The following is a 26161-nucleotide window of genomic DNA, read 5'->3' as shown; positions in this document are numbered from 1 at the left end:
AATACAATCAGTAACTTCTCTTCTATTAAAGCCCGCCATACACCCGCGGATTTGATCTGCAGATTTAGTCGGCGTTCTTGTCACGTATCATTAACTCATAAATTTTGGACGGCTCAATCTGGCCTGCCGATTGAACTATGCCCAGTTAAATCTTCTCGTTTGGGACAAAACTCGACGTTTTATAGCAGTTTTTATATAGATAAATGTTTATAAATAATAAAAACTATCGTATTTTCGTTTACGGAAAGAGTTACAAGTCGGCCGACTTTATCCTTCGACCGTTTCTTAGACCAATCTAATCGGACAGATCAAGTCTACGGATATGGCTCGTGACAAAGGTTTGGTCCGCCACACAAATACAAAGTTTGTATCCGCGGATCGGGCCTGTGACATATCAAATCGTCAAGTTATATATGTTGGTGTATGAGTTTAGATAATATTGTTCTATTATATGTTTATTCCATATTTTATTTGTCATATTTAATTTTTAATAAAAAATATTTAAAAAATACATTTAACCATAAAATTATAGATAAGGTAAGTAGAGCAAAATAAGTCTCATTTTACCAGGTAAATTTTAAAATTTTAGACTTCCTATTCTCATATTAGATCCTAAACTAAATGTGTAAAAATATTAACCACTAAATGTGTACTTCTGGTATACTTGTGCAATCTCAACCCATATATTTAAAATAGTTAATTTAAACATAAATATATAAATAATGCAAACAGATCTCCCATTTTACAAGGTAAATTTTACAATTTAAGATTCTAAATTGAGTTAAAAATATTACCCACTAAATGTGTACTTGTGTCATCTTAATCCATATAAGGTATGATTGAAATAAAAAAAACGGCGTTAGCGATGGCTATGAAATGAAGATCGCTGTCATTTTATATGTAAAATTATATAGGGAATGTAATTGATGTTCGTTTCCAAACCAACAGAACGCCGTTTTTTTTTCGATCATACGGTATTTAAAATAGTTAAATTTTAATACATATTTGGTTTTAACTATAGTCAGTAGTCTACCGAAGAAATGTCTTATTGTTTAGTCAATGACACTGACAGTAACTATATACGTGATACCCTATTCTAATTCTAATTGATTTATTGAACATTAAAATCATGAAAAACAATTCTAAAATAATTTCACAATCAGAGTAAATCTCAATTGTATTTATTGTATCTGAATAATAACGTATATAAAGCCTGACCAACGCGTAAGGGAAGATTTCTACACACGAGTTTCAAAATATGACAGAAAATACAAATTAACCACGAATTAAAATGACACTTCCTCTCGTTAGACAGACTTGTCACCGTCCTAGTTATTCCAAATCCATGGTCTATATTTTAATGAGTAAAGTCCCGTTCCCAGAACTGAGATTTGTACTAAATTCAAACAGCTGTCAATTTTGAATTTGGTACAGCTCTCATTGGTTGTTAGAAGCGTCAAGCAGTGTCGCCAGCGACTGAACGTAATTCCAAGAACGGGACTTAAGCATGGGCTTAAGACAAAGATAAAATTTTCTTCATTTTACAACCGACTGATAGATAAAGATACAAAGACAAGTAGGGTTGCCGGTTCCAACGTGCATTAGGCATAATTTAAGATTAGGGAGATTAAAATAAAAATTGATTTAAGCGGGCAAACAATAAAATGTAAAATATTTATTAAGTGCGAACTTAGAGCGTATTAGAACTGTAGCAAATTTTCTTGAATTATCGATATTTATCAATTTAACGATCTAACCCTTGCTGCATTAAAACCCGAAATGCTTTCTTGATCTGTATTAAATATTTTAATGGAAAACCGGCAATACTGCATAGAAGAAATACATATCAGTCCACGAATTTAGGATGACCAGGTCTATATGTATAATAGTACAGTAAATTCAAAATTTCGATGCCAGGTTAAAGCGTAGATATATTTAAGGCACATGTAGTTATCATTGAGCCGAAATAGGCACTTGCGGCCAGTGGTAACGAGTCTCTATTGTAAAACCCCCTTTTAGTTACATAAAAAACCAGAGGCACATGTTGTAAATTCTCAGATCATTTGTTTATATCACTCATTTTTCTAGAGAGTTCGATTATTTATAAAAAATAGAAATAGACATGCGCAAATATTACAGGTTATCCACATGTCACTTACGTCTCAGTTTCGTTGGCGTACCATCTAAGTATTCAGTCAACACCTATGATGGCCAATCAGTCAAAAATTGTCCTCCCATTGAGATATTGTTGTAGTGATTTTGGAAAATGACAATTGAGAGAGAATTCAGAACTCTTTATAAGGAATTAATCGATAATACTAATAATAATAATAGCTCCTGTATATAGAGTTTAACACCTTGAGAGAGTAGCAAGGTATAGCTTGCCATGCTAGAGCCGTTAGGTATACAAGGAATGTAATGTCACAGATTAGGTATCCTATAAGTATACAGATAAATCTTGTCCCTAATTCGTGGTATGAAAAATGTTTTTTATGACGATGAGCAAACGAGTAAATTTTCTAGTGCGCAAAAATAAACTCCCATTTAAACAGCGTAATAACTGGGCCGGTCAGGCGCTGTGTACAATTTTAGAGGCCATAAGTGGGCGTGCTTGTGCGCAAACTAGTTACCTAACTAGTGCGCGATTCCGAAAATTGGAACCACGAAAAACAATACTTTTGACGATAAGTTTATAATCTGTGGTAATGTGGCTAGCACTACGCTTCAACCGCGTATTATTACCTCAGGATTGTGAATCCCAAATACTCATTTAAGTCTGAGTCAACCTAGGTACCTAAACTATTTTTATTTTATTAAAAATAGTCGGCTGTAGGATTCGAACCCACAAGCCTTAGATTGGTAGACGAGAAGTGTACCACTACGCTACCGGGCACCCTAGGAATTAATCGATAATGAACCAAATTCTATGAGTATTTTAGAATGCCTCAAGTTTGTTTTTTATATACTCCTTAATAATATAGAACTAGAACCCCACTTAAAACAAGATACTCATTGAAGAAGGGCTATATTTGTCAAGACAGACCGATCGATGTTTAAGGTGGACATGCCGCTATAAACTGCGTTCGATAGGGTTGTGTTAGACGAGAATGCGCCACTAGGATTAGCAGAAAGGCATGGGATTGGTGTTTTGTCCACTTACATTCGTCAAAAATATTTGAACAGACAATGAAAAGCCGACGATAAAATTGGTCACGCAGCCGGATGTATTTGAACATGTGTCTATTGGAATTAAAGGCAACACATTGATGGAACGCAATTGAGACGACGTTGACAGACATATTTGAATAGACCTCTAAATGATCCATATAGAAAACTTGTAGAAAATATAAATGTTTAAATTTAATAATCCAATTATGAATATAATAAAGGAAAAAAGGACGGGTTAACATTTTAAACTTTGTTAGTAAAATAATACCCGTTGCAAATAGAACAAATTTCCTTTTTCGGCCTGTAACCGGCTGAATGCCTGCTTCGTTCCTTTTCCTGTTCTATCTTCTGTGTGCCATCGAAAATAAGTTTCGCAAGACCCGCCGCGATGTAATCTGAAATGTTTTTCAAGACCGTATACTTAAGTAGCCTACCTTCAAAGCTAAAATTAATGGCATACTCGAAAAATATCACAGTGCGTTTTACTGTTGACGGATTGATCGTTTCGAATAAACTGTTAAAATACTGCTTGTTGCCGGTCATTTTGTACTCTTGATAATTTTTTTCTAAATCGTCAGCTTTGTCTTTAAAAAAACCAATAAGCATCTGTGCCAGTTCTACAAATAACGACTCCCTGCTTGGTAACACGTTGTCGAGTTCCTGTAGGAGTGGTCCAGACACTCTACTCAATAAATCACGTATAGTCTGCGAAACGGCTTCCACGAACAATCCTCTAGTATCTTCACTGCAGAATTTTAAAAGATCTGTCATAAATAGAACAATCTTCAATGGGGTCACATTAGATCGATCTATGTTTAAGGTGGACATTACGCTATCAACTGCGTTCAATAGGGTGGTGTTGGACGTAGATGCGCCAGTAGAATTAGCCGAGGGCATGGGAGTGGGATTTTGCCCGCTAACACTCTTCAAAAACACATTCACTTTTTCTTTATTCATTCCAACAAATTCGTTTATATCCACTTTGAGGCCGTTTAATTTAATTTCGCCTTGGTCAGCGGAAAAACGTATCCCGTTCTTATTCATAGCCTTATTGTTTCTGGTTAATGCCGCAAAAACTTCGTCTTTGTTTGGTATGTTTCGAATGGCTGAAATTACTTCAGCTTTGCCTTTTACCCCTTCACCTTGACTCCTGAATGTTTCTTTCATTAATTTACTGAAGGTTTTCCTGAAAAAAAAAATTGCATATTATATTGGTTTTGCAAAGCATTACTGTTATTTTAATGAAAAAAATATTTTTTTTGATAAAGTGTCTAAAAATATGTTGGGCAAACTAGAAGATCAATATTAACTAGATTCAAAGAATCTTTCGTCGCTCAACATATTTTTGATAAAGACCATTTTATATATATGTTATAACAGGTCTCAAATTACACGCAATTAGATGCATACTAAGAGCTACCAAACGTATGAAATAAACCGAGAAACTGTGCGCATTGCTAAGAGACATGGAAGGGGATATAGCACTTATAGCAGATTTGTCGCAGTCAACCGGTCGACCCAATCAGTACCTCTGTCAGTACTTAAAGTTCTGACGATTTAATTACGTCTCGTGATACTTTATTTGTGTATTTATTAACGAGTCGTTATAATTTTCCCTACACCTTGAAAATGATTAAGTGCAAGTTAGAAACACTTTTTGGTAAAAATAAGTGGAATTGAGTTGGTGTTCGACAGTGGTCGCGCTATTAGAACTCTAAATTCAAAAATCGATATCTCAAAATCTATTAAAAATAATTGATAGTAGTTTTTTCAAAAACGTTCTTAACATTTCTGCTATTTTCTTCGCAGACAGTCTGTGAAAATCTTTCAATAAAAATTCACACACGATTGCTGAAAATTGCTATTCACTAAAAGTATGGGTTGTTTAAAATTTTTGAATGAAAAAAAAAACAACCTTACCGAATTTTTCTTATTTAAACATAATGTAAAAGATCCGATTTTCAAAATAAAAAAAGTTTCAATATCTAAAGTGGTTCTTAAGTTATGGCGCGTTATGGGTTAAAAAGTTGAGTTTTTAAATTGCCGCGATTACTGGCGTTTTTTCGTTATAAAAAAAATGGACACCTTAACGATATCTTTATAATTCCATTTCAGATGCTCAGAAACATATCTAATGATTTTATCTAGTTATCTTCTCGAAGAAAAAGTTTTTTTAAAAATAAGCGGTTTGCGATCGTGATTTTACTTTACTCGATATAAGTTCATCACAAAACAAACAAACAAAGAATTACAAAGAATATGTTACACAAAGTTCAAATAATTTGCTGTCATGTCACTTGCCAATCTTGTCATGACATATGACAGGTAGCAGGTGGCGACTCTAGGGAGCCCTAACTGAACTACGCAACATTATGGTCAAGTTACACAACCTTTCAAACACTCTTTAATTTTAGTTGCTCTATGCTTTAGAGTGCCTTTAGGTACATCGGTACGATAAGATTACCTGTCCAAAAAATCCTTTATGGGTATTAAAATAGTTATTTTTTGTAAACATTTCTGCGTTAAACCTAAACGGACACTGCTTGTCAGAAGTTATGTTTACAGTTATACAAATTTGCCTAACAAAGAAAAAAATGCTTAACGTTTCGGAAAGTTTATCTCTTTCCGTCGTCGGAAGTAAAAAAAAATACAAAGAATAAGGAAAAAAATTATTTAAAATATTTAAATTCAACTATTCGAGAACACTTTACTTTTTTAAAACAGATACGTCTGCAAGAAAGCGTTGACGTTCTCTTAAATGACATTATATCAAGTTAGACTTCAAAATTGTTACTACCTGATAACAATTACTTATTAAGGTAAAACCAAAAAGCCCCAAACTTTCTGTATAATTATTTTTAAATTTTACGTATATTATGTTTATTTATGTTATGTTCTTTAAAATCAAAGAAGCGATTGCTATACATTACTAACATCTACAGATGCATGAGCAATACATTTATTTTTATTAGATTGAATTAAAAAAGCATCTTTTATTTTTCTTTTAGAGGCTATCGCTTCTTTCATTATAATTTTGGCGTTATTAAAATTTATTCTGTGTCCTGTGTCCCATGAATGCTGACAAATCTTAGATTTGTGAAAATCTCCCTTTCTTAAATATAATCTTTATGTTCTTTAATTCTAACATTTAAGGGTCTAGATGTTTCACCAATGTAAAATTTATCGCATTCACATGGTATTTGGTATAATACATTTTCTAATACATTTTTTGTTTGTTGTTTTGTATTGATTGTATTCATTTTGTATGATTTTAAAGAACATAACATAAATAAACATAATATACGTAAAATTTAAAAATAATCATACAGAAAGTTTGGGGCTTTTTGGTTTTACCTTATTAAGTAATTGTTATCAGGTAGTAGGGTTGGCAAAGGTTTTATACCAAATGGTATAATTAGTATTATACTTTGTATTTAACTTATCCAGTATTATACCATATTGTATTAAACTATTAAATATCAAAACATTGTCTCACCGCCTTTGTTGTTGGGAAGATTTTGTGGTTACATCCTTAGGTTACATCCACGCACAATTTGACCAATATCTTAGATCCCAGATTTGGTGGACAGTCGCTTAACGATACAACCAATTTTTTAGCTTAATTTACAACCAAACCAAACAAAACAAAACTGTTGAGAAGCTGCTTGTCGTAGAACACAATTTAAGGTTTCTGGAGCTAGAGGAAGAGGGCAATAATTTGACATCTTCACAAATCCAAAAGGGTAGGTATATATTGACAATTTCTAATATTTTTTCTTCTTAATTTTTATTTTTAGATGGAGGGGAGTTGGATAATGCCACGTTAGAGGAGGAGGAAATTGAATTGGATACTCTCAGGCTCTAGCTTTCCAGAGACGAACAGTGTCCAGGGAGTTGAACTGAGTGACTTGGAAACGGAGATACAATTCTCGGAGATCGAAGATGAGGACGATATGCCCCTCGCAGAAATTACAAAACTTTTTTAAGTACAAAACTTTTTTATTCCAAGTCAAAAAAGCCAGTTTGACTTGCTTTGTTTTTTTTTATTGGTTTAAAATAAAATTTTTAATAATTGTTTTTATTAATTAATGTTTTAATTATTAATGTTTTTATTTAGTTTTATTGAATAAATGCTAAGTTTGGTTATAACAGATTTATTTTATAACAAAAAGCCTTTACCATTTTTTTAAATCGAAAGTATTATACCTTTTGGTATAATAAAGTATAAAACTTGGTATAAAACTAGTAAAAGTTAAATACCAGATTTTGCCAACCCTATCAGTTAGTAATTGTTAATTTTGAAGTTTAACTTGATATAATGTCATTTTAACAGAACGTCAACGGTTTCTTGTAGACGTATCTGTTTTAAAAAAGTAAAGCGTTCTCGAATAGTTGAATTTAAATATTTTAAATAGTTTTTTTCTTTATTCTTTGTATTTTTTTTTGCTTCCGACGACGGAAAGAGATAAACTTACCGAAACGTAAAGGAGTTTTTTCTTTGTTAGGCAAATTTGTATAACTGTAAACATAACTTCTGACAAACAGTGTCCGTTTAGGTTTAACGCAAAAGTGTTTACAAAAAATAACTATTTTATTTTGTAGATTTTCATGCAGTGCAGTGGCGAAATATCCATAAAGGATTTTTTGGAGAGATGAATCCGCCACATAGGTATAGACATTTTTTAAGATTACCTGTGCCTGTTACTTCTCAGCGAATCTTGATAATCGCGTAGGACTTTCGCTTGGCTCTCCTCTATTATGGTCCCGGCCGGCTTAAAATTGTACACTGCATGCCCGAAGAACAGAACGGAAGAACTAAGCTGAATGATTGTTAAAGCTGACGGTGTTTGTTGCTCGTTGTACCATTGATCGAAGACGTCGTAGCCTGAGTTAACTAGACTGACCCCGCTGGCGGTAATGTTGAGGAATCCGACAGTGTTGCAGGCGTATATGGCTCCCTAAAAATATCCGGAAATACAAATACAGGGTTGTTCACCACATACGACACGGAGTATTGTAGCCGAACGATTTGATTATTACACATTGTAAGTTTTGGGTTCGTTGAAGGACTATTAGAGCTACAATTTAAAAATATTTTTACAAGATACAGAGTGTCCCAAATAAGTAAAAAATATTATAGCTGTATTTTTTTTTCAATAGAACACCCTGTATATTATTCTATTTAATGTACATGTTTTATGGTGTACAAATATTAACAAAACGTCATAAAGTAAGAGATGACAAAAAGATAGTATGTAACAGCCTGGGTATTATTTATTTTTGTTTATTATTTTTTTGTTAGTATTATTATTTAGTCTTTATTTTAATAGTTTTTTGTTTTACCCGTCCTATATTAAATCCTCTGGTAGCAAGCTGCGCCACTGCCAAGTTTGCGCCCGCCCCTGCAAATCCAAGCGAGCCAGCCAGAATATTTAAATACGCTCCTCGAGCTTCTGAATTGGCAAAACTCATAGACTGTAACAAAATGAAATTATATTATATGAGAAAGCGTGTACAGAAAATCTTACTTTAGTTTAGCTGAAATCAGTTATGTTAAGAAATATTTGCTTATTTAGTATTTGGAAGCCTTTTTGAATAGTATGTCACCAAATTGTTTCTGCGTAAATGCATCATTTTCAGTTTTTCAACTTTAGAATTGCTGAAATCCGGGCTACTTTATTTTAGCTCAAATCAGTGACGTAAGAAATATTTATTTTTAGTACTTGGAAGCCTTTCCAAATAGAAAGTCACTAAAATTTTTCTGCGGAAATGCATATTTTTCAGTTTTTCAACTTTAGAATAGCTGAAACCAGTTACATGAAAACACGTTTCTGTTTTTCATTCTAGAAATTTTTCTTTACATAGACACGCAAAAAACTTCTTGATAAACTTTAGTGATAAAACATTGTAAAATATAGCAAGATTTGAAAAGCACTCGGCAATTGAAATTCGTAAACAGGCGCATTTTAGCTTACAGCGTGTTTTGATTGCTTTGGTTTTATTTGTTGTTTTTTCGGTACGGTATTGATGTCTAAATCACAGTATCTACTAGGTTAAGTTCATACCTACACATGAAAATTGTTTAGGAATTAAAGCATTAACATGTTTTCATATAACTGATTTCGCAGTTATTCTAAAGTTAACACTATTTTAGGAAAAGGACGTATTTCCGCAGAAAATTTTTTGTGTGTTTATGTTTAGAAAAGTGTTTAAAATGTAAAGCAGGAACATGTTTTCATGTAACTGATTTTGGTTATTCTAAAATTCTAAAGTATCAGGTAGTCTAGTCGAAGAAACAAAGAATCATGCATTTCTGCAGAAAAAGATTTTTTCATGATACTTTGACCAAGTTTCGTGCACTATAAAACCCCATCATCAAGGGCGAAAAAATCGTCAGATTTAAATAAAATTTGGTATGTTAATAGATTGGACCAAGGCCATCACGGCACGTGTCACTTTGACAGTTGGTTTTGACGTAAGAAACGTGAATAGTTGATATTCGATCGCGACCAAATTTGGTGGCCCTACCTTGCAAAATTGGATACGACGTTTCGTTTACATCTTCATCAGGGTGGGACTAAGGATTTGATATTGAAGAAAAATGTTGGTCGATTTCGGCATAATTGGGGACGGGCTACAGGATGAGACCCGCGACTTTTCGAACCGATGCAATGCTTCCAAATAGCCGAAATCCTCAGGATTTTTCTTAATTATGGGTCGATTGGAACTAAACCCAGCACGTGGATAGAGGTACCCGAATTGAGTCCTCTGAACAGTTCATAGAATGCACAATGAAAGAATTCCAAAACAAGTCATTCATTGGATACCACCTGGTAAACGAAAGAGAGGAAAAGAGTCCCAAGAAAACATGGATGGAAGAAATAAGAAGGTCCATGAGCGAGAAAAATCTGACCGAAGATCAATGGGAAAATAGCGCAGGGTGGAAGTTAGGCATCGGACAACGTCGTAGGACGTTCTGACCCGAATTTATATATATATATATATATATATATATATATATATATATATATATATATATATATATATATATATATATATATATAAAAGGAATTAACAATTTTATAACAACAAAAACTTTGCTTCTTCTAAAATAGCAATAAACATATTATTTTGATATATCATTTAAAATATTTTCTTTTGAGCAACGTCTGGTCAATTTACCATTATAAATATTATCAAGCTTAATATTTACTTTCTTTATTAATTTTAAAATTAATAGAATTATCTGCCGTTAGTCATTAATAAATATAACAAATCATTAAGTTATCAGAATTTAATTCATTGTAAGAAAGTCCAAGATTTCAAAATTTTGTTCAAACAATAAAATTAAATACTTTCGTATCTTTCTTTTATTAGTTAGCGTTGAATACGTTGATTAGTTTGTATATTTTTTTGATTAGTTTAAAATAAATAAAACACACACTTGAAAATACTAAAAATGAAAATATTTTCAAAAATCACATCAAAAAGTGCTTTAGATAAAAATTTACATTTTTATAGTTTGGAAAACTAAAGTGTCCATAAAAATATACCTCTATATTTCATTAGAATTTAAAAGAAATATAAAAAAAGAAAATCTGATATTTTTAAGCATAATTAAATTTTCTAGAAAATAAAAATGGAATAAGCAATTTACTTCAATGTATTTGTTATTCAACATTAATATTAATATTTAGGCAATATTGCTACGCAACATTTGTTGCATTTATTGCAAGATAGTTTTTATTAATGTAGATATTATAATGCTAGAGCGCTTTTAAAGCACAGGTAGTCTCTGTTCCAGTTCAGAATAATAAACAATTTTATTTCATATTAAATAACAAAATCTGTCTGAAATCACATGACTTTATTTCGAAGTATGTTTAAATAGCATAATAGATCCTATGCGCATCTAGGTCAGCTACATTAATTTTTTTATAAATAAATAAATAAACAAAGTGGATTAAAAATGTTTTGGTATCATATCAGTCAACTGAATAAAAAACAAATATATTACATATTATTTTATAAAAAAACTAACGTGTACCAGCGACTTCGTTCGCGTCGAATTAATCATTTGTAAGGGTGATAATAAAGCAAAGCAAGAATTTCCATTAACATCATACAAACGATAAAATTTTCTCACATTTATGTCAGCATAAGAAAAACAATATGGCGATATTATTATATAACTTGGTAATATTTGAGGGGCAGTATCATCTCGTTGAAATTTGACTTTCGAAAAATCCCTTTGCCAAAAATAAGCTTTTTACGTCAAGCAGTTTAAGCAGAATCGTGGTTAAGAAATTACCCAACTTTTTGGAACACCCTGTATGATTTTTTAAAAAATTTCAAAATATGTAAAAAACCAAATAAATTATGCTTGCCCAAGCGTTTTCCCGAATATATTTATCAAACGTTCAGTAAATTCTAAACTATGGTAGGTAAGTGTTTGCAATTGAATATTTAGTTTATATTGCTATTATCTGTCATATATTTCTGGTTATTTCTTTTTCCGATGATTTTGAACACCCTATATATGCTACCTCAAATTTGAATATTTTAACACTACCTATTTTCTGAGAAAGCAGACCTTTTTATAAAAAGTAACTAACTGGTGTTTTCATAAAAGTAATAATACAAAAAATTCCATACTTATGTGGAGAACTTTAGACTCCCTGTATATTAAAAAATTAGTGAAATATTACGTAATCTAACCCGACATTTGTGTGATGACTGTACGTTAGCGGTTATGTCTATTTCCGCACGTTATCGGTTAAACAGTAACAACTGATTTACAGTTTTCTATACATTTTGTAATTTTCAGACAAGATATACTTACCGTCCATTGAGAGGTAAAGTCATCTTGCGTTCTGGCAATTTATTTTTCTTTAAATATTGCTCCCAAGTTTGATATACTCGACCAGTATCATCTATAAATATCCTGCAAGGATTTTCGCTACCTCTACATTTCCTCAAAATAAATATAGGAACTGGTCGAATATCTGTTTCGGGATTATAGTCGGGATACTTCTTACTGAGTCCTAATTTTTCTTTTGGAAGGGGCTCAGTACAGTTGTAGATAACAGCGATTTCAATAACATCCTTATATTCGGCTATTTTTTCTAAAAAAGAATTAATGGTTTATAAAAAATCTGTGTCATCAAAATATGAAACAATTTTACTAAAAAAAGGAGGTTGGTTTCTTACAAGACATTATTTTTTTTGAAAATCCTTTAAAATGGATTTGTGGATATGATGCTGATTTTTTTATTAAAACTCTGTATTTTGTTTTCCATGCCTTGAATATCCAACAGTCCTTATTTTTTAATTTAAGCATGGATAAAGAACTGGAATGGATAAAAGATTTCATATTAATATATTCCCTATTTGTGTTGAAACAGAGAGAACTAGTGATGAGCAAGTGCAAGACCGAGACTCCTCTGGTTTTGGTCTTGCAGTCTAAGTAGCCTTGATTTTAACAGGCTCAGTCTTTATCTTACTGTACCTACGACTCTTGCACTTTTTTAATAAATGGCATTTTAAGTCAGCTAATGCAAATAACGCTTAAAAAAAGAAACAATATTTGTCCAATTAAAAAAAAATTGGGCCAAATGACCTCTCTTTATCATTACCACAAACTATTCGAGGTGAATAAAATATACCGAGGAACATGGACAGATACAAAATTCCTTCAAGACGGACTAACCTGGTATAATAATAATTCGTGATTGACTTTATTGTTCTAAATAAACAAAAATACAATTTTTTACGATATTTCAAAAGTAGAACAAGGGCTAAGTTCAGCTCTTACCGAACAGCGTCCGGTGGAGCTGCTCTTCCACTTAACCCAAATACAGACGTCAAAGATGGCTAACGGAATAGGGACTAGAGTATTTGGAGAAAGACCAAGGGTAATCTTATCCTTTTCCTTGGAAAAATACTCAACCGTATTCCAGGCAAATATCTTCGCCATTCTAGAATGCACGAGAGAAAACAACAGAACAACTTACTGAGGTAAGTTCATCAGTATACAGGGTCCGGCAATAGTGCGTCGGGCATCTGTAGCTCTTAGAATAAAAAAATTGAGCATTTTGTTTAAGTGCAAACCTAAAGTATGTACCAGGATGTATTTCAGGAAAATATTTTGACTTTTATAGAGTGGCTCAAAAAAGTGTGAGTGGACCTTGATGATTTTTTTTAAATGGTAAAACACCCTGTATATTATTGCATTTTTGGCTTCCTTTCAGATCACTTTACATAACCCTAAGATATGAATAAATATATTTCGATAGTTTCAGAGATATTAAAAAATAAATCAAAAATATATATTTTTCAGCCCTTCTTAAAAAAATTATTAAAAATACAAGAACTGTTCTGAAATCAAAACTATATTAGGTATTTACTTTAGATAGTCTGTTCTTACTTTGCTATAAACATGATAATAGTAAATCATACAGGATGTTCAATATTCTACGCCAAACTTTCTAAAATATAAAATAATTTTTCTTTGTTATTTTAAATGGAACACCCTGTATATTATTTTTTTATTAGATGGAGAGTTAAATAATGTACATTTTTTGTATTTAGAGTATTTCAAAATTTTTAACGGTTTCGCAGATACGCGCAGTATTATTTCATATTGCGTTTTCAATGGTAAAATACGAGAGAAAAATCATTGGGTGGCTTTGATAAAAATTTACTGTGGAAAATGCCATATGAAATATAAATCCGCAAATATCTGCGAAACCGTTAAAAATTTTGAAATACTCTAAATACAAAAAATGTTCATTTTTTAATTCTCCGTCTATTGAAAAAATAATATACAGGGTGTTCCATTTAAAATAACAAAGAAAAATTATTTTATATTTTAGAAAGTTTGGCGTAGAACATTGAACATACTGTATGATTTACGATTATCATGTTTATAGCAAAGTAAGAACAGACTATCTAAAGTAAATACCTAATATAGTTTTGATTTCAGAACAGTTCTTGTATTTTTAATAATTTTTTTAAGAAGGGCTGAAAAATATATATTTTTGATTTATTTTTTAATATCTCTGAAACTATCGAAATATATTTATTCATATCTTAGGGTTATGTAAAGTGATCTGAAAGGAAGCCAAAAATGCAATAATATACAGGGTGTTCCATTTAAAAAAAATCATCCAGGTCCACTCACACTTTTTTGAGCCACACTATAGAAGTTAAAACATTTTCCTGAAATACATCCTGGTACATACTTTAGGTTTGCACTTAAACAAAATTCTCAAGTTTTTTATTCTAGGAGCTACAGATGCCCGACGCACTATTGCCGGACCCTGTATATGCTCAGACAGCCAGGCGGCATTTAAGGTGCTTATGAGCTCAAAGGTATCGTCGAGACTCGTCTGGGAATGCCTGGGTGAACTGGGAACTACGGCAGAAAGAATCGGAATTAAATTATTCTTCGTGCCGGGCCACAGCGGCATCCAAGGCAACGAAAAAGCCGATGAACTAGGAAGCCAAGGATCATCGTCCTATCACTCAAGTCCAGAACCAATATCGGGTCATGCACTTGAGAATACCCAAATGTATGACCTGCAGTGCAGTAAAACTGTCAATCAAGGAAAAACAGAATGTCCACTGTCAGACAATGGCATAGGCATAGCAGACCTTCATCCAAGAACCTAATTCTAAAACCAAAAAGGAACTGCTGATGCTTAGCAGAAATAAAGAGCGGATTACAACAGGTCTCTTGGCAGAACATATGGCTGTCAGGTGCTACCTGAACAAATTCAATCTGTATCAGGGAAGTATTTGCTACAGGCTCTGAGATAAATATCCTAAAACAGCGGGGCACATAATGGCTCTGGATCGCGACACTTTCTATTTGAGAAAGCAAGGCAAGAATCGGAGGAACTAGGCTCCCATCCTATCAAGGACCTGCACAAGTTGGTGCAGGGTACAGGCCAGTACAGGGATAGGAAAGTGGAGGCAGACATGGAAAAGGGACAAACACAATAGACCTTACAAATCGCAGGATGCCCTCTTTTTGAAAGAAAAAAGCAACAAAAAGTCGATAATAGATGGCGTTGTTTAAACATAAAAAACACTGCCCCTTTCAGTTAAACTGGGACGTTGTACCACGCATACTGGTACTACTACATGATTAAAGATTTTAATGTATGTTTGTTAGCCTGAAAAATACAACATCCTCTTATCTTGTATATAAATTTAATTTCATTGGAACCTTTAGGACAATCGCCATAATTTTCACATAACTCTTAGTGTGAGTTTACATGCATCCGTAATGCGTTCTCGTTCTGTGTTCCGTCACTCCAATCATATTAGCTTCGTTCGCAGAGCAGCTAGAAATAGTTTACAACGGTCCGACGCATGCGCATAAAGTTAAAAAGCGTACGCAGAAGCAAAATTCGTGATACCTAACCAAAAATCCTGCGGTAGGAGAACAAAAATAGAAAATTTCTATTTTATTAATATAACGTAACTGTAAAAAGTTAATTGTCACGTCCTTCGCGGACATACTTTTGGCATTTGAAGGGGTAGCTGCAATAACCAGGCAGCTCCATTGTAAGAAATTTTGCTTGCTGCAAACAGCTCCCAGGAGCTACCCTGGTTTTTGCTGCAAGCCGAAAGCAAGTTAGTTCTAAATAACGTTGTCATTTGTGTACTATTAAATGGAGTTATCTGATCGTTGCAGGGAACGAATGGACTATTTTTTAAAGGGAAATTCAGTAAAAATCTCATTTTCCTAAAAAAATTGGAGCTGCCTGGTTATTGCAGCCACCCCTTCATTTAATTATGATTGATCGTTCGCAGAACCAGATTTGTTGGATCAGATCAGTTGGATATTTCGCTGTGCAAACAAAGCTATATTAAATATGCAGGGTGATTTTTAACCTATACGCATAAACTTGGGAAATTATTGCTGATGACAAATAATGACTCATAATGAAAAAAAAATGTTAGTAAAATATTTTTAGATTCTGAAATAATTTCAGTTTTTTTTTCACAAAAATTTATCAACTTTATCAGTAAATGCACATTCAATTTAATGGAATTTACGTTTTTTGTTTTTATTTCAAATAGTTTGTTATCTCCGTAAATAAAAATATTTTACTAACTTTTTTTTTCATTATTAGTCATTATTTATCATCGGCAATATTTTCCCAAGTTTATGCGTATAGGGTAAAAATCACCCTGTATATGAAATTTTCATATCAATTAAACTTTTAGTTACTTAATCGAGGCCGCGACTTTTAAATTCATTGTTGCCAACAATGGACATATTCGCTGGGAATTCAGGTGGTAGCTCTGCTGTAAAAAATGCCAATGCCATTTATTTAATTTCCTGACAACTGTCATCCATTTTGACACTTCAGTTTTGTATTACGAGTTTTTGGTTTAAATAAATAAGTGTTGTGATCCTTTAAGCTTGAAAATGTTACTAGCAGACCTTGCAGTCGAACATTGTTCTTTATAAAACCTCTTTTAGTGCGAGGTGTACAAGACAGTAAAATTTCAAACTGCACATTTAGGCGTTTGCGAAAAATATTGCATCTAGGGCTGGAACTTTATTTTTCACCATTAGTTACTCATTTTACTACAGCTCTAATAGATTATATTTAGTTTAGATATATTATCATCATTTCAGTAGTATACATGAAAGTTTTTAAAATAACTTATATCTTTCTACACACATTTTCCTACAAACGCAAAAAACCGGCAACACTGTATGCCGCAATTGATTTTGTCTCTCTGTCTATTAACCGGTCATTTATATTATTCTTTCTGACACTCATTAAAATCCAGACCACATAAATTAGATGACCAGCAGGGTATATTTATAATTAGTTTATTTTTATTTCATAAAATATTTTCATTAAAAGAAAATATATAAAAGTGGGTAACGCTGTGCCGGTCAAGCTTAATCACGTGACTAAAAGTTTATTTGGTATGAACTGTATTTAAAGCAGTATTTTAGCAGAAGCCAACATCAGCGACATCGGGAACTTTGGAAAGCGCAGGAAGTGCTTTAACGCAAAGACAGAATGAGAGGAAGGTTTGGTTCAATACAGCGGTATCGCAATGGGCCAAAGGCCTCCGAGTGACGGATCAAACAAGATCCCAAATCCCAGCAACCTAACCTAACCTATAAACTCTACTTAAGTAATGAGCTGTCATTGTTGAAATAAACCAATAAAATAGCATAAAATCAAAGACGGGCGATGAATGACGGATGCATGAAACCCATACACAAAAAATACTTACCGCTCGTCTCTTTTATAGCATTATATATTTTATCAATAAGCTTCTCCGTTGTTTTAGGGTATCCTTTTTCTTCCTTAGGGGGACCGTCCAAAGCAAATCCGATTTTACTTTTCAAAAACTGATGCTGATTATGTTCGAAGCGATCGTAGTCGCGATCTCCCAGCATGTCCGCAAATAGAGCCTGCAATTTATCTCCACTCATATCGTTTTCTTGATTCGTTTTATCCTTTAAATCTGCCAATTCTCGTTCGTTTTCCATTTCGGCAACGAAGGCACTTTCGGCCTTTTCTAACGCCGATATTAGTTCTTCTATTTTCATTTTTCCTCGACAGACCATAAAGACGCTCACGTTGTTAGCTAAAGGAAGCACAGCTACGGCGGCAGCTTTTTTCGCAGCTATGTATTGTGTAATGTCGGATAAGTTAACGTTAGAGCTAAGAGCGTCAGTTAAAGCTTTGTGATAAGCATCCTCTTCGACGTCCCATCCCAAAATCAAAAAGTTTCGGTTCAATAACTCTATCAGTTTTTTAGACGTCATTAAATTTTGAAAAAATAGCTGGCTGAAGTCGTCCGCCGAATTGTGAAGATAGAGCAGCAACACTTTCCTCTGAAATAAATATGTTTTTATTGTATTGCTTGTTATACAGGGTGGCGCTTCTCATACGCCGCGGAGGCTCCAAGAAGAACGACAGTTTGTATTGAAATGAAATTTTCTGATCATGTGTAGGTTAATTCAGAGCACTTTTTTAAAATATAGAGAGTTCTACAGGCTGTTCCCAAAAAAAGTTACATATCAAAGTTGTGTTTTTTGTAATGGAACACCCTATATATTAATTGATTTTTGGGTTCTGGGAGAAAAATAAAGGTGAGTTTTATATGTATATGACTAAAATGTAAGGTTTTTGACATATTTAACATTTTCTAGAAATAAAGAACAATTTTTAAATTACAATAAAAGCTACCTAAATTGTACCGGTATAGCCTAATATGTAGTTAAATTAACTATTGTACTTTAAATTATATTAAAACTCGATTCAAAAAATTATACAGGGTGAGACAAAATTAATATTGAACATTAGTCACTTTTAAAAGCATGTTACTGTTTTTATTTTAAATGAAACACCCAGTATATTATTTCGATATTTAATGGAGAATTCATGTCTCTTCAAAATACTATTAAGGTTGCCTACCCCTCAAACAAAGATTTCCCTAGATATTTTCATTTACATGATTTGATCTGAGTGAATCTTTATTATTTGATAAAATCTAGGGGGCTGTGATATGTCTGACATTACTTTAACATAGCTATCTAATTAGTCCAGCTTTAACAACTAGTTATCATTTTGTGTCAGTTAAAACAAAGAAAAAATTCTCAGAAATTTTCCGAAAATGCAAACTTATCCTACATCAGAGACAATTGATATATGTTTCTATTAGTTGGTGAACGCAGTGTGCATTCACCAAATAATAGAACTTAGATGCTCCTGATTTTATCTAGTCTGGGTTTTTAGGGGGATATGTTAAAGACAGTGTTTACAAAACTCGACCAACTATTGTCGACAACATGAGAAAAATTATTGTAGCTGCTTTTCGAGGTAGAACTCAACATATGTCTTTTAAAATGAAAAGATCCTTTTGAAAAGACAATCATTTTATGTAGTTAACAGGAAAGGAAGCATTTTGAGCATTTGATTTCATCAACCAAATTTTTGTCACATAATTATAGGTTTATATATAGTTTTAATTCTGTAATAATTAAAATGTTTTAAATCTGTATCTTTTTATTACTGTTGAGTATTTTACTTTACAATCTTTAATTTTTGTTAAATTAACAAAAGGTATATCACACAGCCACCCTAGATTTTTTCAAATAATAAAGATCTACTGATGCAAAATCATAAAATTAAAATATCTAGGAAAATCTTTGTCTGAGGGGTAGGCAACCTTAATAATATTTTGCAGATATATAAATTCCCCATTGAACACCGGAAAAATATACTGAGTGTTCCATTTAAAATAAAGGAGTAACTTGCTTTTAAAAGTGGCTAAAGTTTCATATTAATTTTGTCTCACCCTGTATAACTTTTCGGGTCAAATTTCAATTTAGTTTAACATACAATATCTACTGTAATTAAATATCAGGCTATACAAGGTCAACTAAAATTTAGGTAGCTGTTATCGAAATTTGAAATTTACTCTTCATTTTCACAAAAAGTGAAATATCTCAAAATCCTTAGACTTTATTTTTTTCCTAGAATCCGAAAATCAGTTAATATATAGGGTGTTCCATTAGAAAAAACACAACTTTGATGTGTAACTTTTTTTGGGGACACCCTGTATAATTCCATATATTTTTATAAAATGCTTTCAGTTAACCTACAAATGCTGCCAAAATTTCATTTCGATATAAATTACCATTCTTCTTGGAGGTTCCGCGGCGTATGAGAGGCGTCACCCTGTACAGAGTGGTACAAACTGTATTCCTTCCTTTTACTGAAGAAACAAGAAGGTTTAACTATAGGAACAAGATATATCCACAGACAACTCTATTTAAATTAGTTTGTGATATATCATTGAAAAGCAATTTTATTAGACTATTCATTTTTTAAATAGGCTTGAGTTTAAAATAACAATAATTTGAACGATTTTATAACAAGAGGAAGTAATTATTTTTCTGACCCTCCTGTCTGATATTCAATCAGTTGATTTGGACAGATCGAATATGTCGACTTTCCTTAACCAATAAACCAAATTTCAGCTTTAGCCGAAAATATGATTTAACCAATGATTATTAACAATCGTGTTTTTGTTAATTTTGTTGTGATGTTACACGTTTTATTTTTATCTCAAAAACTATTAGAGATTGGCATAGGTTAGTTAGGGTTGCCAGACGTCCGGCTAAAGCCGGACATGTCCTCCTTTTTTGGCAATTTGTTAATGTCCGGCCGGCTTTTCTTTATGTCCGGCTTTTTTCCATTTTACGAAAAATTGTTAATTAATTTCGATTTTTATAATACTAAAAAGTGCAAAGTGCAACCGGCGAACCGGCAACCGGTCAACCATAAAAATCAAACCAAGACCGGTTCATTAGTGTATAAGATAAAAAGAAAATAATTTTATTGAAATTTTAGCTTTGTTTGGGTTCTTGTTATTACCGATTCTGAACCGTCCTAGAACTCTGCAGCGCATGCGCAAATGAAATAATGTCTTCATATTTCGTTCTGCGCCTATGCATCACAGTTCTAGGACGGTTCAGAATCGGTAATAACAAGAACAAACTAAGCTTTTAAAGCTTGTGTAAATGCTTAATAAGTAAAGAAATGTCCGGCTTTTTTTTTTATCAAAAATCAGGCTTTTTGTACAATTGTCCTACTTTTATACACTGTCCATCTGGCAACCCTAGGTTAGTACAATAGAAAAATAACGATATGAAAGTAGTTTCAAAAATGTAAGAATACACCGGGTATTCCATTTAAAATAACAAAGATACTACCATATTTAGGATAAAGCGGCAACACTGTAATACTGAAAATAATTTAGACAGATGGAACAGCACTAATTTAAAAGTTATCATACAGGGTGAGTCTTAAACAAGTGCAAATATTTTCAGGGCTGGTAGATCTCGATAAAAAGAAACTTATTTTCTCTTTACCATTTTTCAGATAAGTCCAAAATAACCAAGTTATTTAAGTTTGAAAATTTAAAAACTTTTTTGAAAAAAATTTTGAGAGCCAACGGATTTTTTCTGTATTTGCATCCCTTTTAGTGCTGTAACCATAGATTTAGGAAGAACAGATATCACATTATGCATTTTAACCCGATCAAACATTCGGAGGTTGACGACGTACTGTAAAAACCAACTGAGATAGAGAAGGCGACATTGCCACATATCAAATTTGTGCCTATCTACTTAGTTTGATTTGCAGAAAAGGTGATTTTAAAACATTCACCGGATATCAATAAATCTCAATTTCTTAATTAAATTAATAGTTTATTTTTAAAAAAGCATGCGTAATAATATGTTATTAACCAGAGAATATATGCGTTACTATTAAAGGATATGTTTACTGTTTAATGTGCTGAAACGTCTAGAACTATTGGCAACGTCGCTGCTAGTCTTCCAGAATGAAATGAGCCGTCCGTCCCACCACCTCTCGCGACGTCCCATGGTCGTCACGTTATAGAGTACTACGTTTAGCTTACGGTGTGTTTGAAGTCGGAATCAAGTGAATTTTTCAGTGTTTTTCAGTAGGTTTTGTTTTTGTTTAACGTACTTTTGAATCTGCGAATGTTCAATATGGTACGACAGTGTCAAGTGTGTGGAAAAATAAGCTCAAATTACCCGAATTTGTCTTTTCACAGGTAGGTATTGTTTTGACGTTTTATATTTCCGGCGTAATTGTACATAGGCGTCCCATAAGGGAGCCTCTCACAATTAAAATAAGTTCTAATTATATTTGTTGAATTTTGATCTATTAAAACAAGAACGTAGTAGCCGGTAATTGAATTATAATTCGTCTCAATTACTACCTAACTGTTGTAGATCATAACAAATTTGAATATAAACGTTGCATTTGAAACTTTATTATAAGCCAAAAAGTGAGATTTTTTTTCTTAAATTGCGTCATATTTTGGTCATTATATACGATATTCTAAAGGAATTTTGCTCAACAAATAAACAAAGGTGTTTACCCGACCTTTTTACATTTTATTGCTTTATTATATCTGCCCCTTCGGCTTTGTTTAGATAATTTTTACCACCTTTAGACAATTTTTACACAAATACATCTTCCTAGAGTTATTTGTACGGTGTGTTTAACTTTTTTTTGGAATGGGACGAACTGTAAATAATTCTTAGGCTACTAGTTTTATACATACCTATATACAGAGTGACCCAGGCCTCGAAAAAAGCTTTTTACTTATTACGTTTTTGGTTTGATTTTTATTTCAATTTTTTACATAAGATGAGAGCCATTGTAACGCACATTTTCAAAATATTTTTGTCAACATACAGGGTGATTCAAACCGCAATACATATACTTAATACAGTTCATGAAGATTGAGACATTTAACTAAAATTTGATTATCTGAAATCCTTGAAAGTGAAATGAATCCTTTGAAAGTAATGGATTTGTAAATAAACATAATAGGTATTCATTTTCATGCGACAGAAATCCCATACTGTAGCACACAGATTTTATACTTTTAATGATAAATGCCTTCTATTGAGAGACTAAAAGGCAATTGCCTCGTATCAGAGCCATCATAATACAAGAAGAAGACCGAAAGTCAAATCTTGTCTTTGAAAAAAAAAACACAATTTTCTCATTAAATATTGATTTTAGGTATAGGAAGTTATTAATAATACAAGATTAAACAACTATAACACAGTACTTCACAGGAAGCTATCGATTGCGAACTAACTAAATCGTTACTAATTACTAATTTGAAAAGTTCTTTTAAGATAAAAAAAAAAGGTAAAACTAAAACCTAAACTATCATTTGAGATTAAACGGGAAGTTCTAAATAATGTTGCCTATTCTAAATAAAAAAAAAAATTATTTATAAGTTTTAGTTAATTTTAGTAAATTCCTAATTAAATTTGGTCGAAAAGAATATTTCTGTTTGCTGTAGGTAATTTTCTCAGGGAAAATACGTAAATCAAAATGACTTTTTAAGTAAAAAAAGTCAAAAGGACAAGTTATTCCTAAAAAGAACTGTCCTTTTCAAAAAAGGACAAGTGGCAACCCTAGGTATTTCTGGAATGGAAATTTAATGGCAAATCTACAACTTTAGTTTGAAAATATGTTCCGTCCACCTATGTTTACAAAAATGTCTAAAATATGCTTTACCATTGCCTCCATATTCTGAAAAAAAAATTGAAAGAAAAGTCACCAACCCCAAACTTAATATAGAACTGTTTCGGAAGCCTGAGTCACCCTGTAAATATTCAAAAGTAAGCGATTTTCGAAAACTACTAACGTTTCAACATAAGTATATGTGGGATATTAATTATATTATTATATTAGACCTTATAACAAAACTCATCTGACAAAAAAGTGTTAATGTAGTATATTAATATGGAGTAAAAATTTTACTAATTACTTTACTAATTAAATTCGTTCCAAAAAACGATACGCCACTGGCCATTAGAACAATCCAAATGCGCCTAGTTGCCGGGGTCGGAAATTTTAGACTTCTCTGTCTCTTCTGTCCTTGTTTGACACATTGGAATGTTTGATACACTACCAACGAGTATTTATGAATGAGATGTTCGGTCTATCTTTATAATGTCTTTGGCTGTAACCATAGAGTAAAGCCGTAACTATGGTAATATAGATTAAGAAATTAGACCGTGGGAAAATATGCGGTGAAGAGGCAGTTCTAAAAAGTTTTCGAAAAATATACAGGGAAATATAAATGAAAATGCACGATTTTCAAGATTTTTTTTGCGAAAAAAAACCTCACAGACGTGTTCCTGGGGTCGAAATATACCACACCTGAAGATATTTGCACTTATTTAAGACTCCCCTATAGTGTCCGCAAAAAGTCTGCCTCAACTGGGAGATTTTCTTTATTAATAACTGATTATTATGGACTTAATACATTCCCCAACAGTGCCACCACCACAGAATTCCGTAAAACACCAATTTATACAAATACAGGTGATTAAATAGCGATTACACAAAAAATTTATTATATTTGAAAAGTATTAGACATAAAACTGTTGCATAGCTGTGCTATTGTAGAAAATTACCTCATTTAATGGTGCAGTACATATAAAATTAATGGCCTCCATTAATTCAATATGATGGAAAATGTGAGAAATTTGGGGTAATTTTCTTTGCAAGCTTTTTGTTGCTTCGATTTCTGAAGTATCTAAAATTTTTCAATACAATGTTAATAAAAAATTTATAACTAATTAATTAGTATTCACCTCTTTGTTGTTTAATATGCCGGTGTATCATCTTGAGACTTTGTAATATATCCTGAGATCCTTTTAGGCATGTAAACACATTCAATTGATTATTCTGTTGAAATATACATACAGCCGCTGCAGTTCTTCCAGAAATAAGATTCTTTATCATGGATAAAGATTCGTAATTATCTAGGGCTCTCAGCAAACCTCTGTTATATGAAATATTACTAATATCCCAACCAATAAAATGAAAATTATTGTTAATAATATCAGCAACATCATTATTATTTGTTAACAGTTGGATAAAATTTGATGAAAATTCATCTGTTGCATTATGAAGATAAAGAAGTAATCCGTTTATCTGTAAATACGGACCAGATTATAGAAAAGAAATACATTTTTTACATTTAAACTTACTCCGTTACAACAAGGTTTCAATGAAATAAGAGACACTGCATGTTCAAGCACTGTTTCCTGTAATATCACGAGTATGTTAGAAGGTAATTGATACTTTAAAAGTTTTACAGCTTCAGTTTGGGCACCTTCAAAATAAATAAGTTAAATACGAACCTAATAATATAAAACGAAATAAAATTATACCTAATACATCATCTTCAACAAGCAAAGAAACAAATTCATCACAACTTTGTAAAATTTGTTTATCATTCTCAGGTATATATTGTCCACTTATTTTCTGAAGTTTTACTGGGATATTAAATTTATCTTGAATTTCATGTTTTAAATCACCTATAAAAAATAAATTACATATTTTATATAGGATAATTCAAATACTAAATTTTCCATTTACTTACCAAGAGTATCATACTCTGATAGTGAAAGAAGAGCTGTTGAATCTTGATAAGTAATAAAAAACTGATGATATTTTTCACACATTATGTATGTACTCGGTTATTATATAATTCCAACTCTCTTTAAGACAGACTTAAAACTACTTTAAATTTTAAACAGACTAAAATAAAATTAAATTCCGAGCTATGGCTGCTATGGGATTCCCACAACTGCAGATTAGAACTTTCTATTGATCCTATTGAAATCCCTCCCCAAGTAAAATAACATTAATTGAATTGTATAAAAACTGGATAGATTCATGAATAAAAAAATGTAAATATACAAACCAATAGTGAAATTATAGATAAATTAAAACAAATTAAATCACATACAAAAATAACCAGTGTCAGCCAGTGTAGTATTCCACCGATTTCAGCCGATTTTGCGTTATGAGCACAGATTTACTGATTATGACAGTATTTTTATGGTATTATTCTATGGATTCTCTCAGGGATGGGCGGGTACAGAGATATGAAAATGGAAGGCATGGAAGAGGATAAACATTGGAAAGAAAAATTAGTTTTTTACCTGTAAAATATTTATTTTAAATAAGATAAATTTTTTACGTTTTTTTGAAAACGTGAAAAATCCTCAAAACTGTGTGGCAAGCTGTGTGGTCAAAACTGTACGTCTATAGATTAGTAAAGCATTTAAATTTATTTCAGTATGTTAAGTCATTTCTTGGTAATTTTATTAATAATATAATTTTTAAAAAAGAATATGTGGTAATTTTTGGAAGGATCATTCTTTTTTAAATAAGCGTTTTGGGTAAAGGTGTGGATCCGGTGGCTGACCTTGAAGCCCATATTTGCTGCATTTGATCATCGATTCTACGCAAGCGCACATCGTCAATGTTGCCAAATTGCAGTTTATTTTCGAATTATTTGCAGTTGAAAACAAATGTTTTTTGTGTTAATCAGTAATAATACAAATTCTATAATTCATTTTATA

At 32.1% G+C, this 26161-nt stretch overlaps 1 protein-coding gene across 1 annotated transcript; it reads right to left on the bottom strand.

Annotated features, from left to right (window-relative positions):
• Window positions 1-2686: 2686 nt before the first annotated feature.
• LOC115889796 lies at window positions 2687-25631 on the bottom strand. The gene is made up of 11 exons (XM_030909875.1): window positions 25174-25631; window positions 24962-25108; window positions 24779-24903; window positions 24380-24722; window positions 24200-24321; window positions 17443-18049; window positions 12011-12293; window positions 9218-9233; window positions 8512-8643; window positions 7861-8126; window positions 2687-4354 (listed from the first exon to the last, which is right to left on the bottom strand). The coding sequence occupies exons 1-11, from the start codon at window positions 25253-25255 to the stop codon at window positions 3412-3414; spliced, it is 3066 nt and encodes a 1021-aa protein (XP_030765735.1). The 5' UTR covers window positions 25256-25631; the 3' UTR covers window positions 2687-3411.
• Between the last annotated feature and the right edge of the window lie 530 nt (window positions 25632-26161).

This window comes from Sitophilus oryzae, unplaced genomic scaffold (assembly GCF_002938485.1).
Source record: "Sitophilus oryzae breed Bouriz unplaced genomic scaffold, Soryzae_2.0 scaffold_847_pilon_pilon, whole genome shotgun sequence".
Lineage (NCBI taxonomy): Eukaryota > Metazoa > Arthropoda > Insecta > Coleoptera > Curculionidae > Sitophilus > Sitophilus oryzae.
The sequence above is the reverse complement of the archived record's forward strand: the minus strand, read 5'-3'. Positions and strand labels throughout refer to the sequence as shown.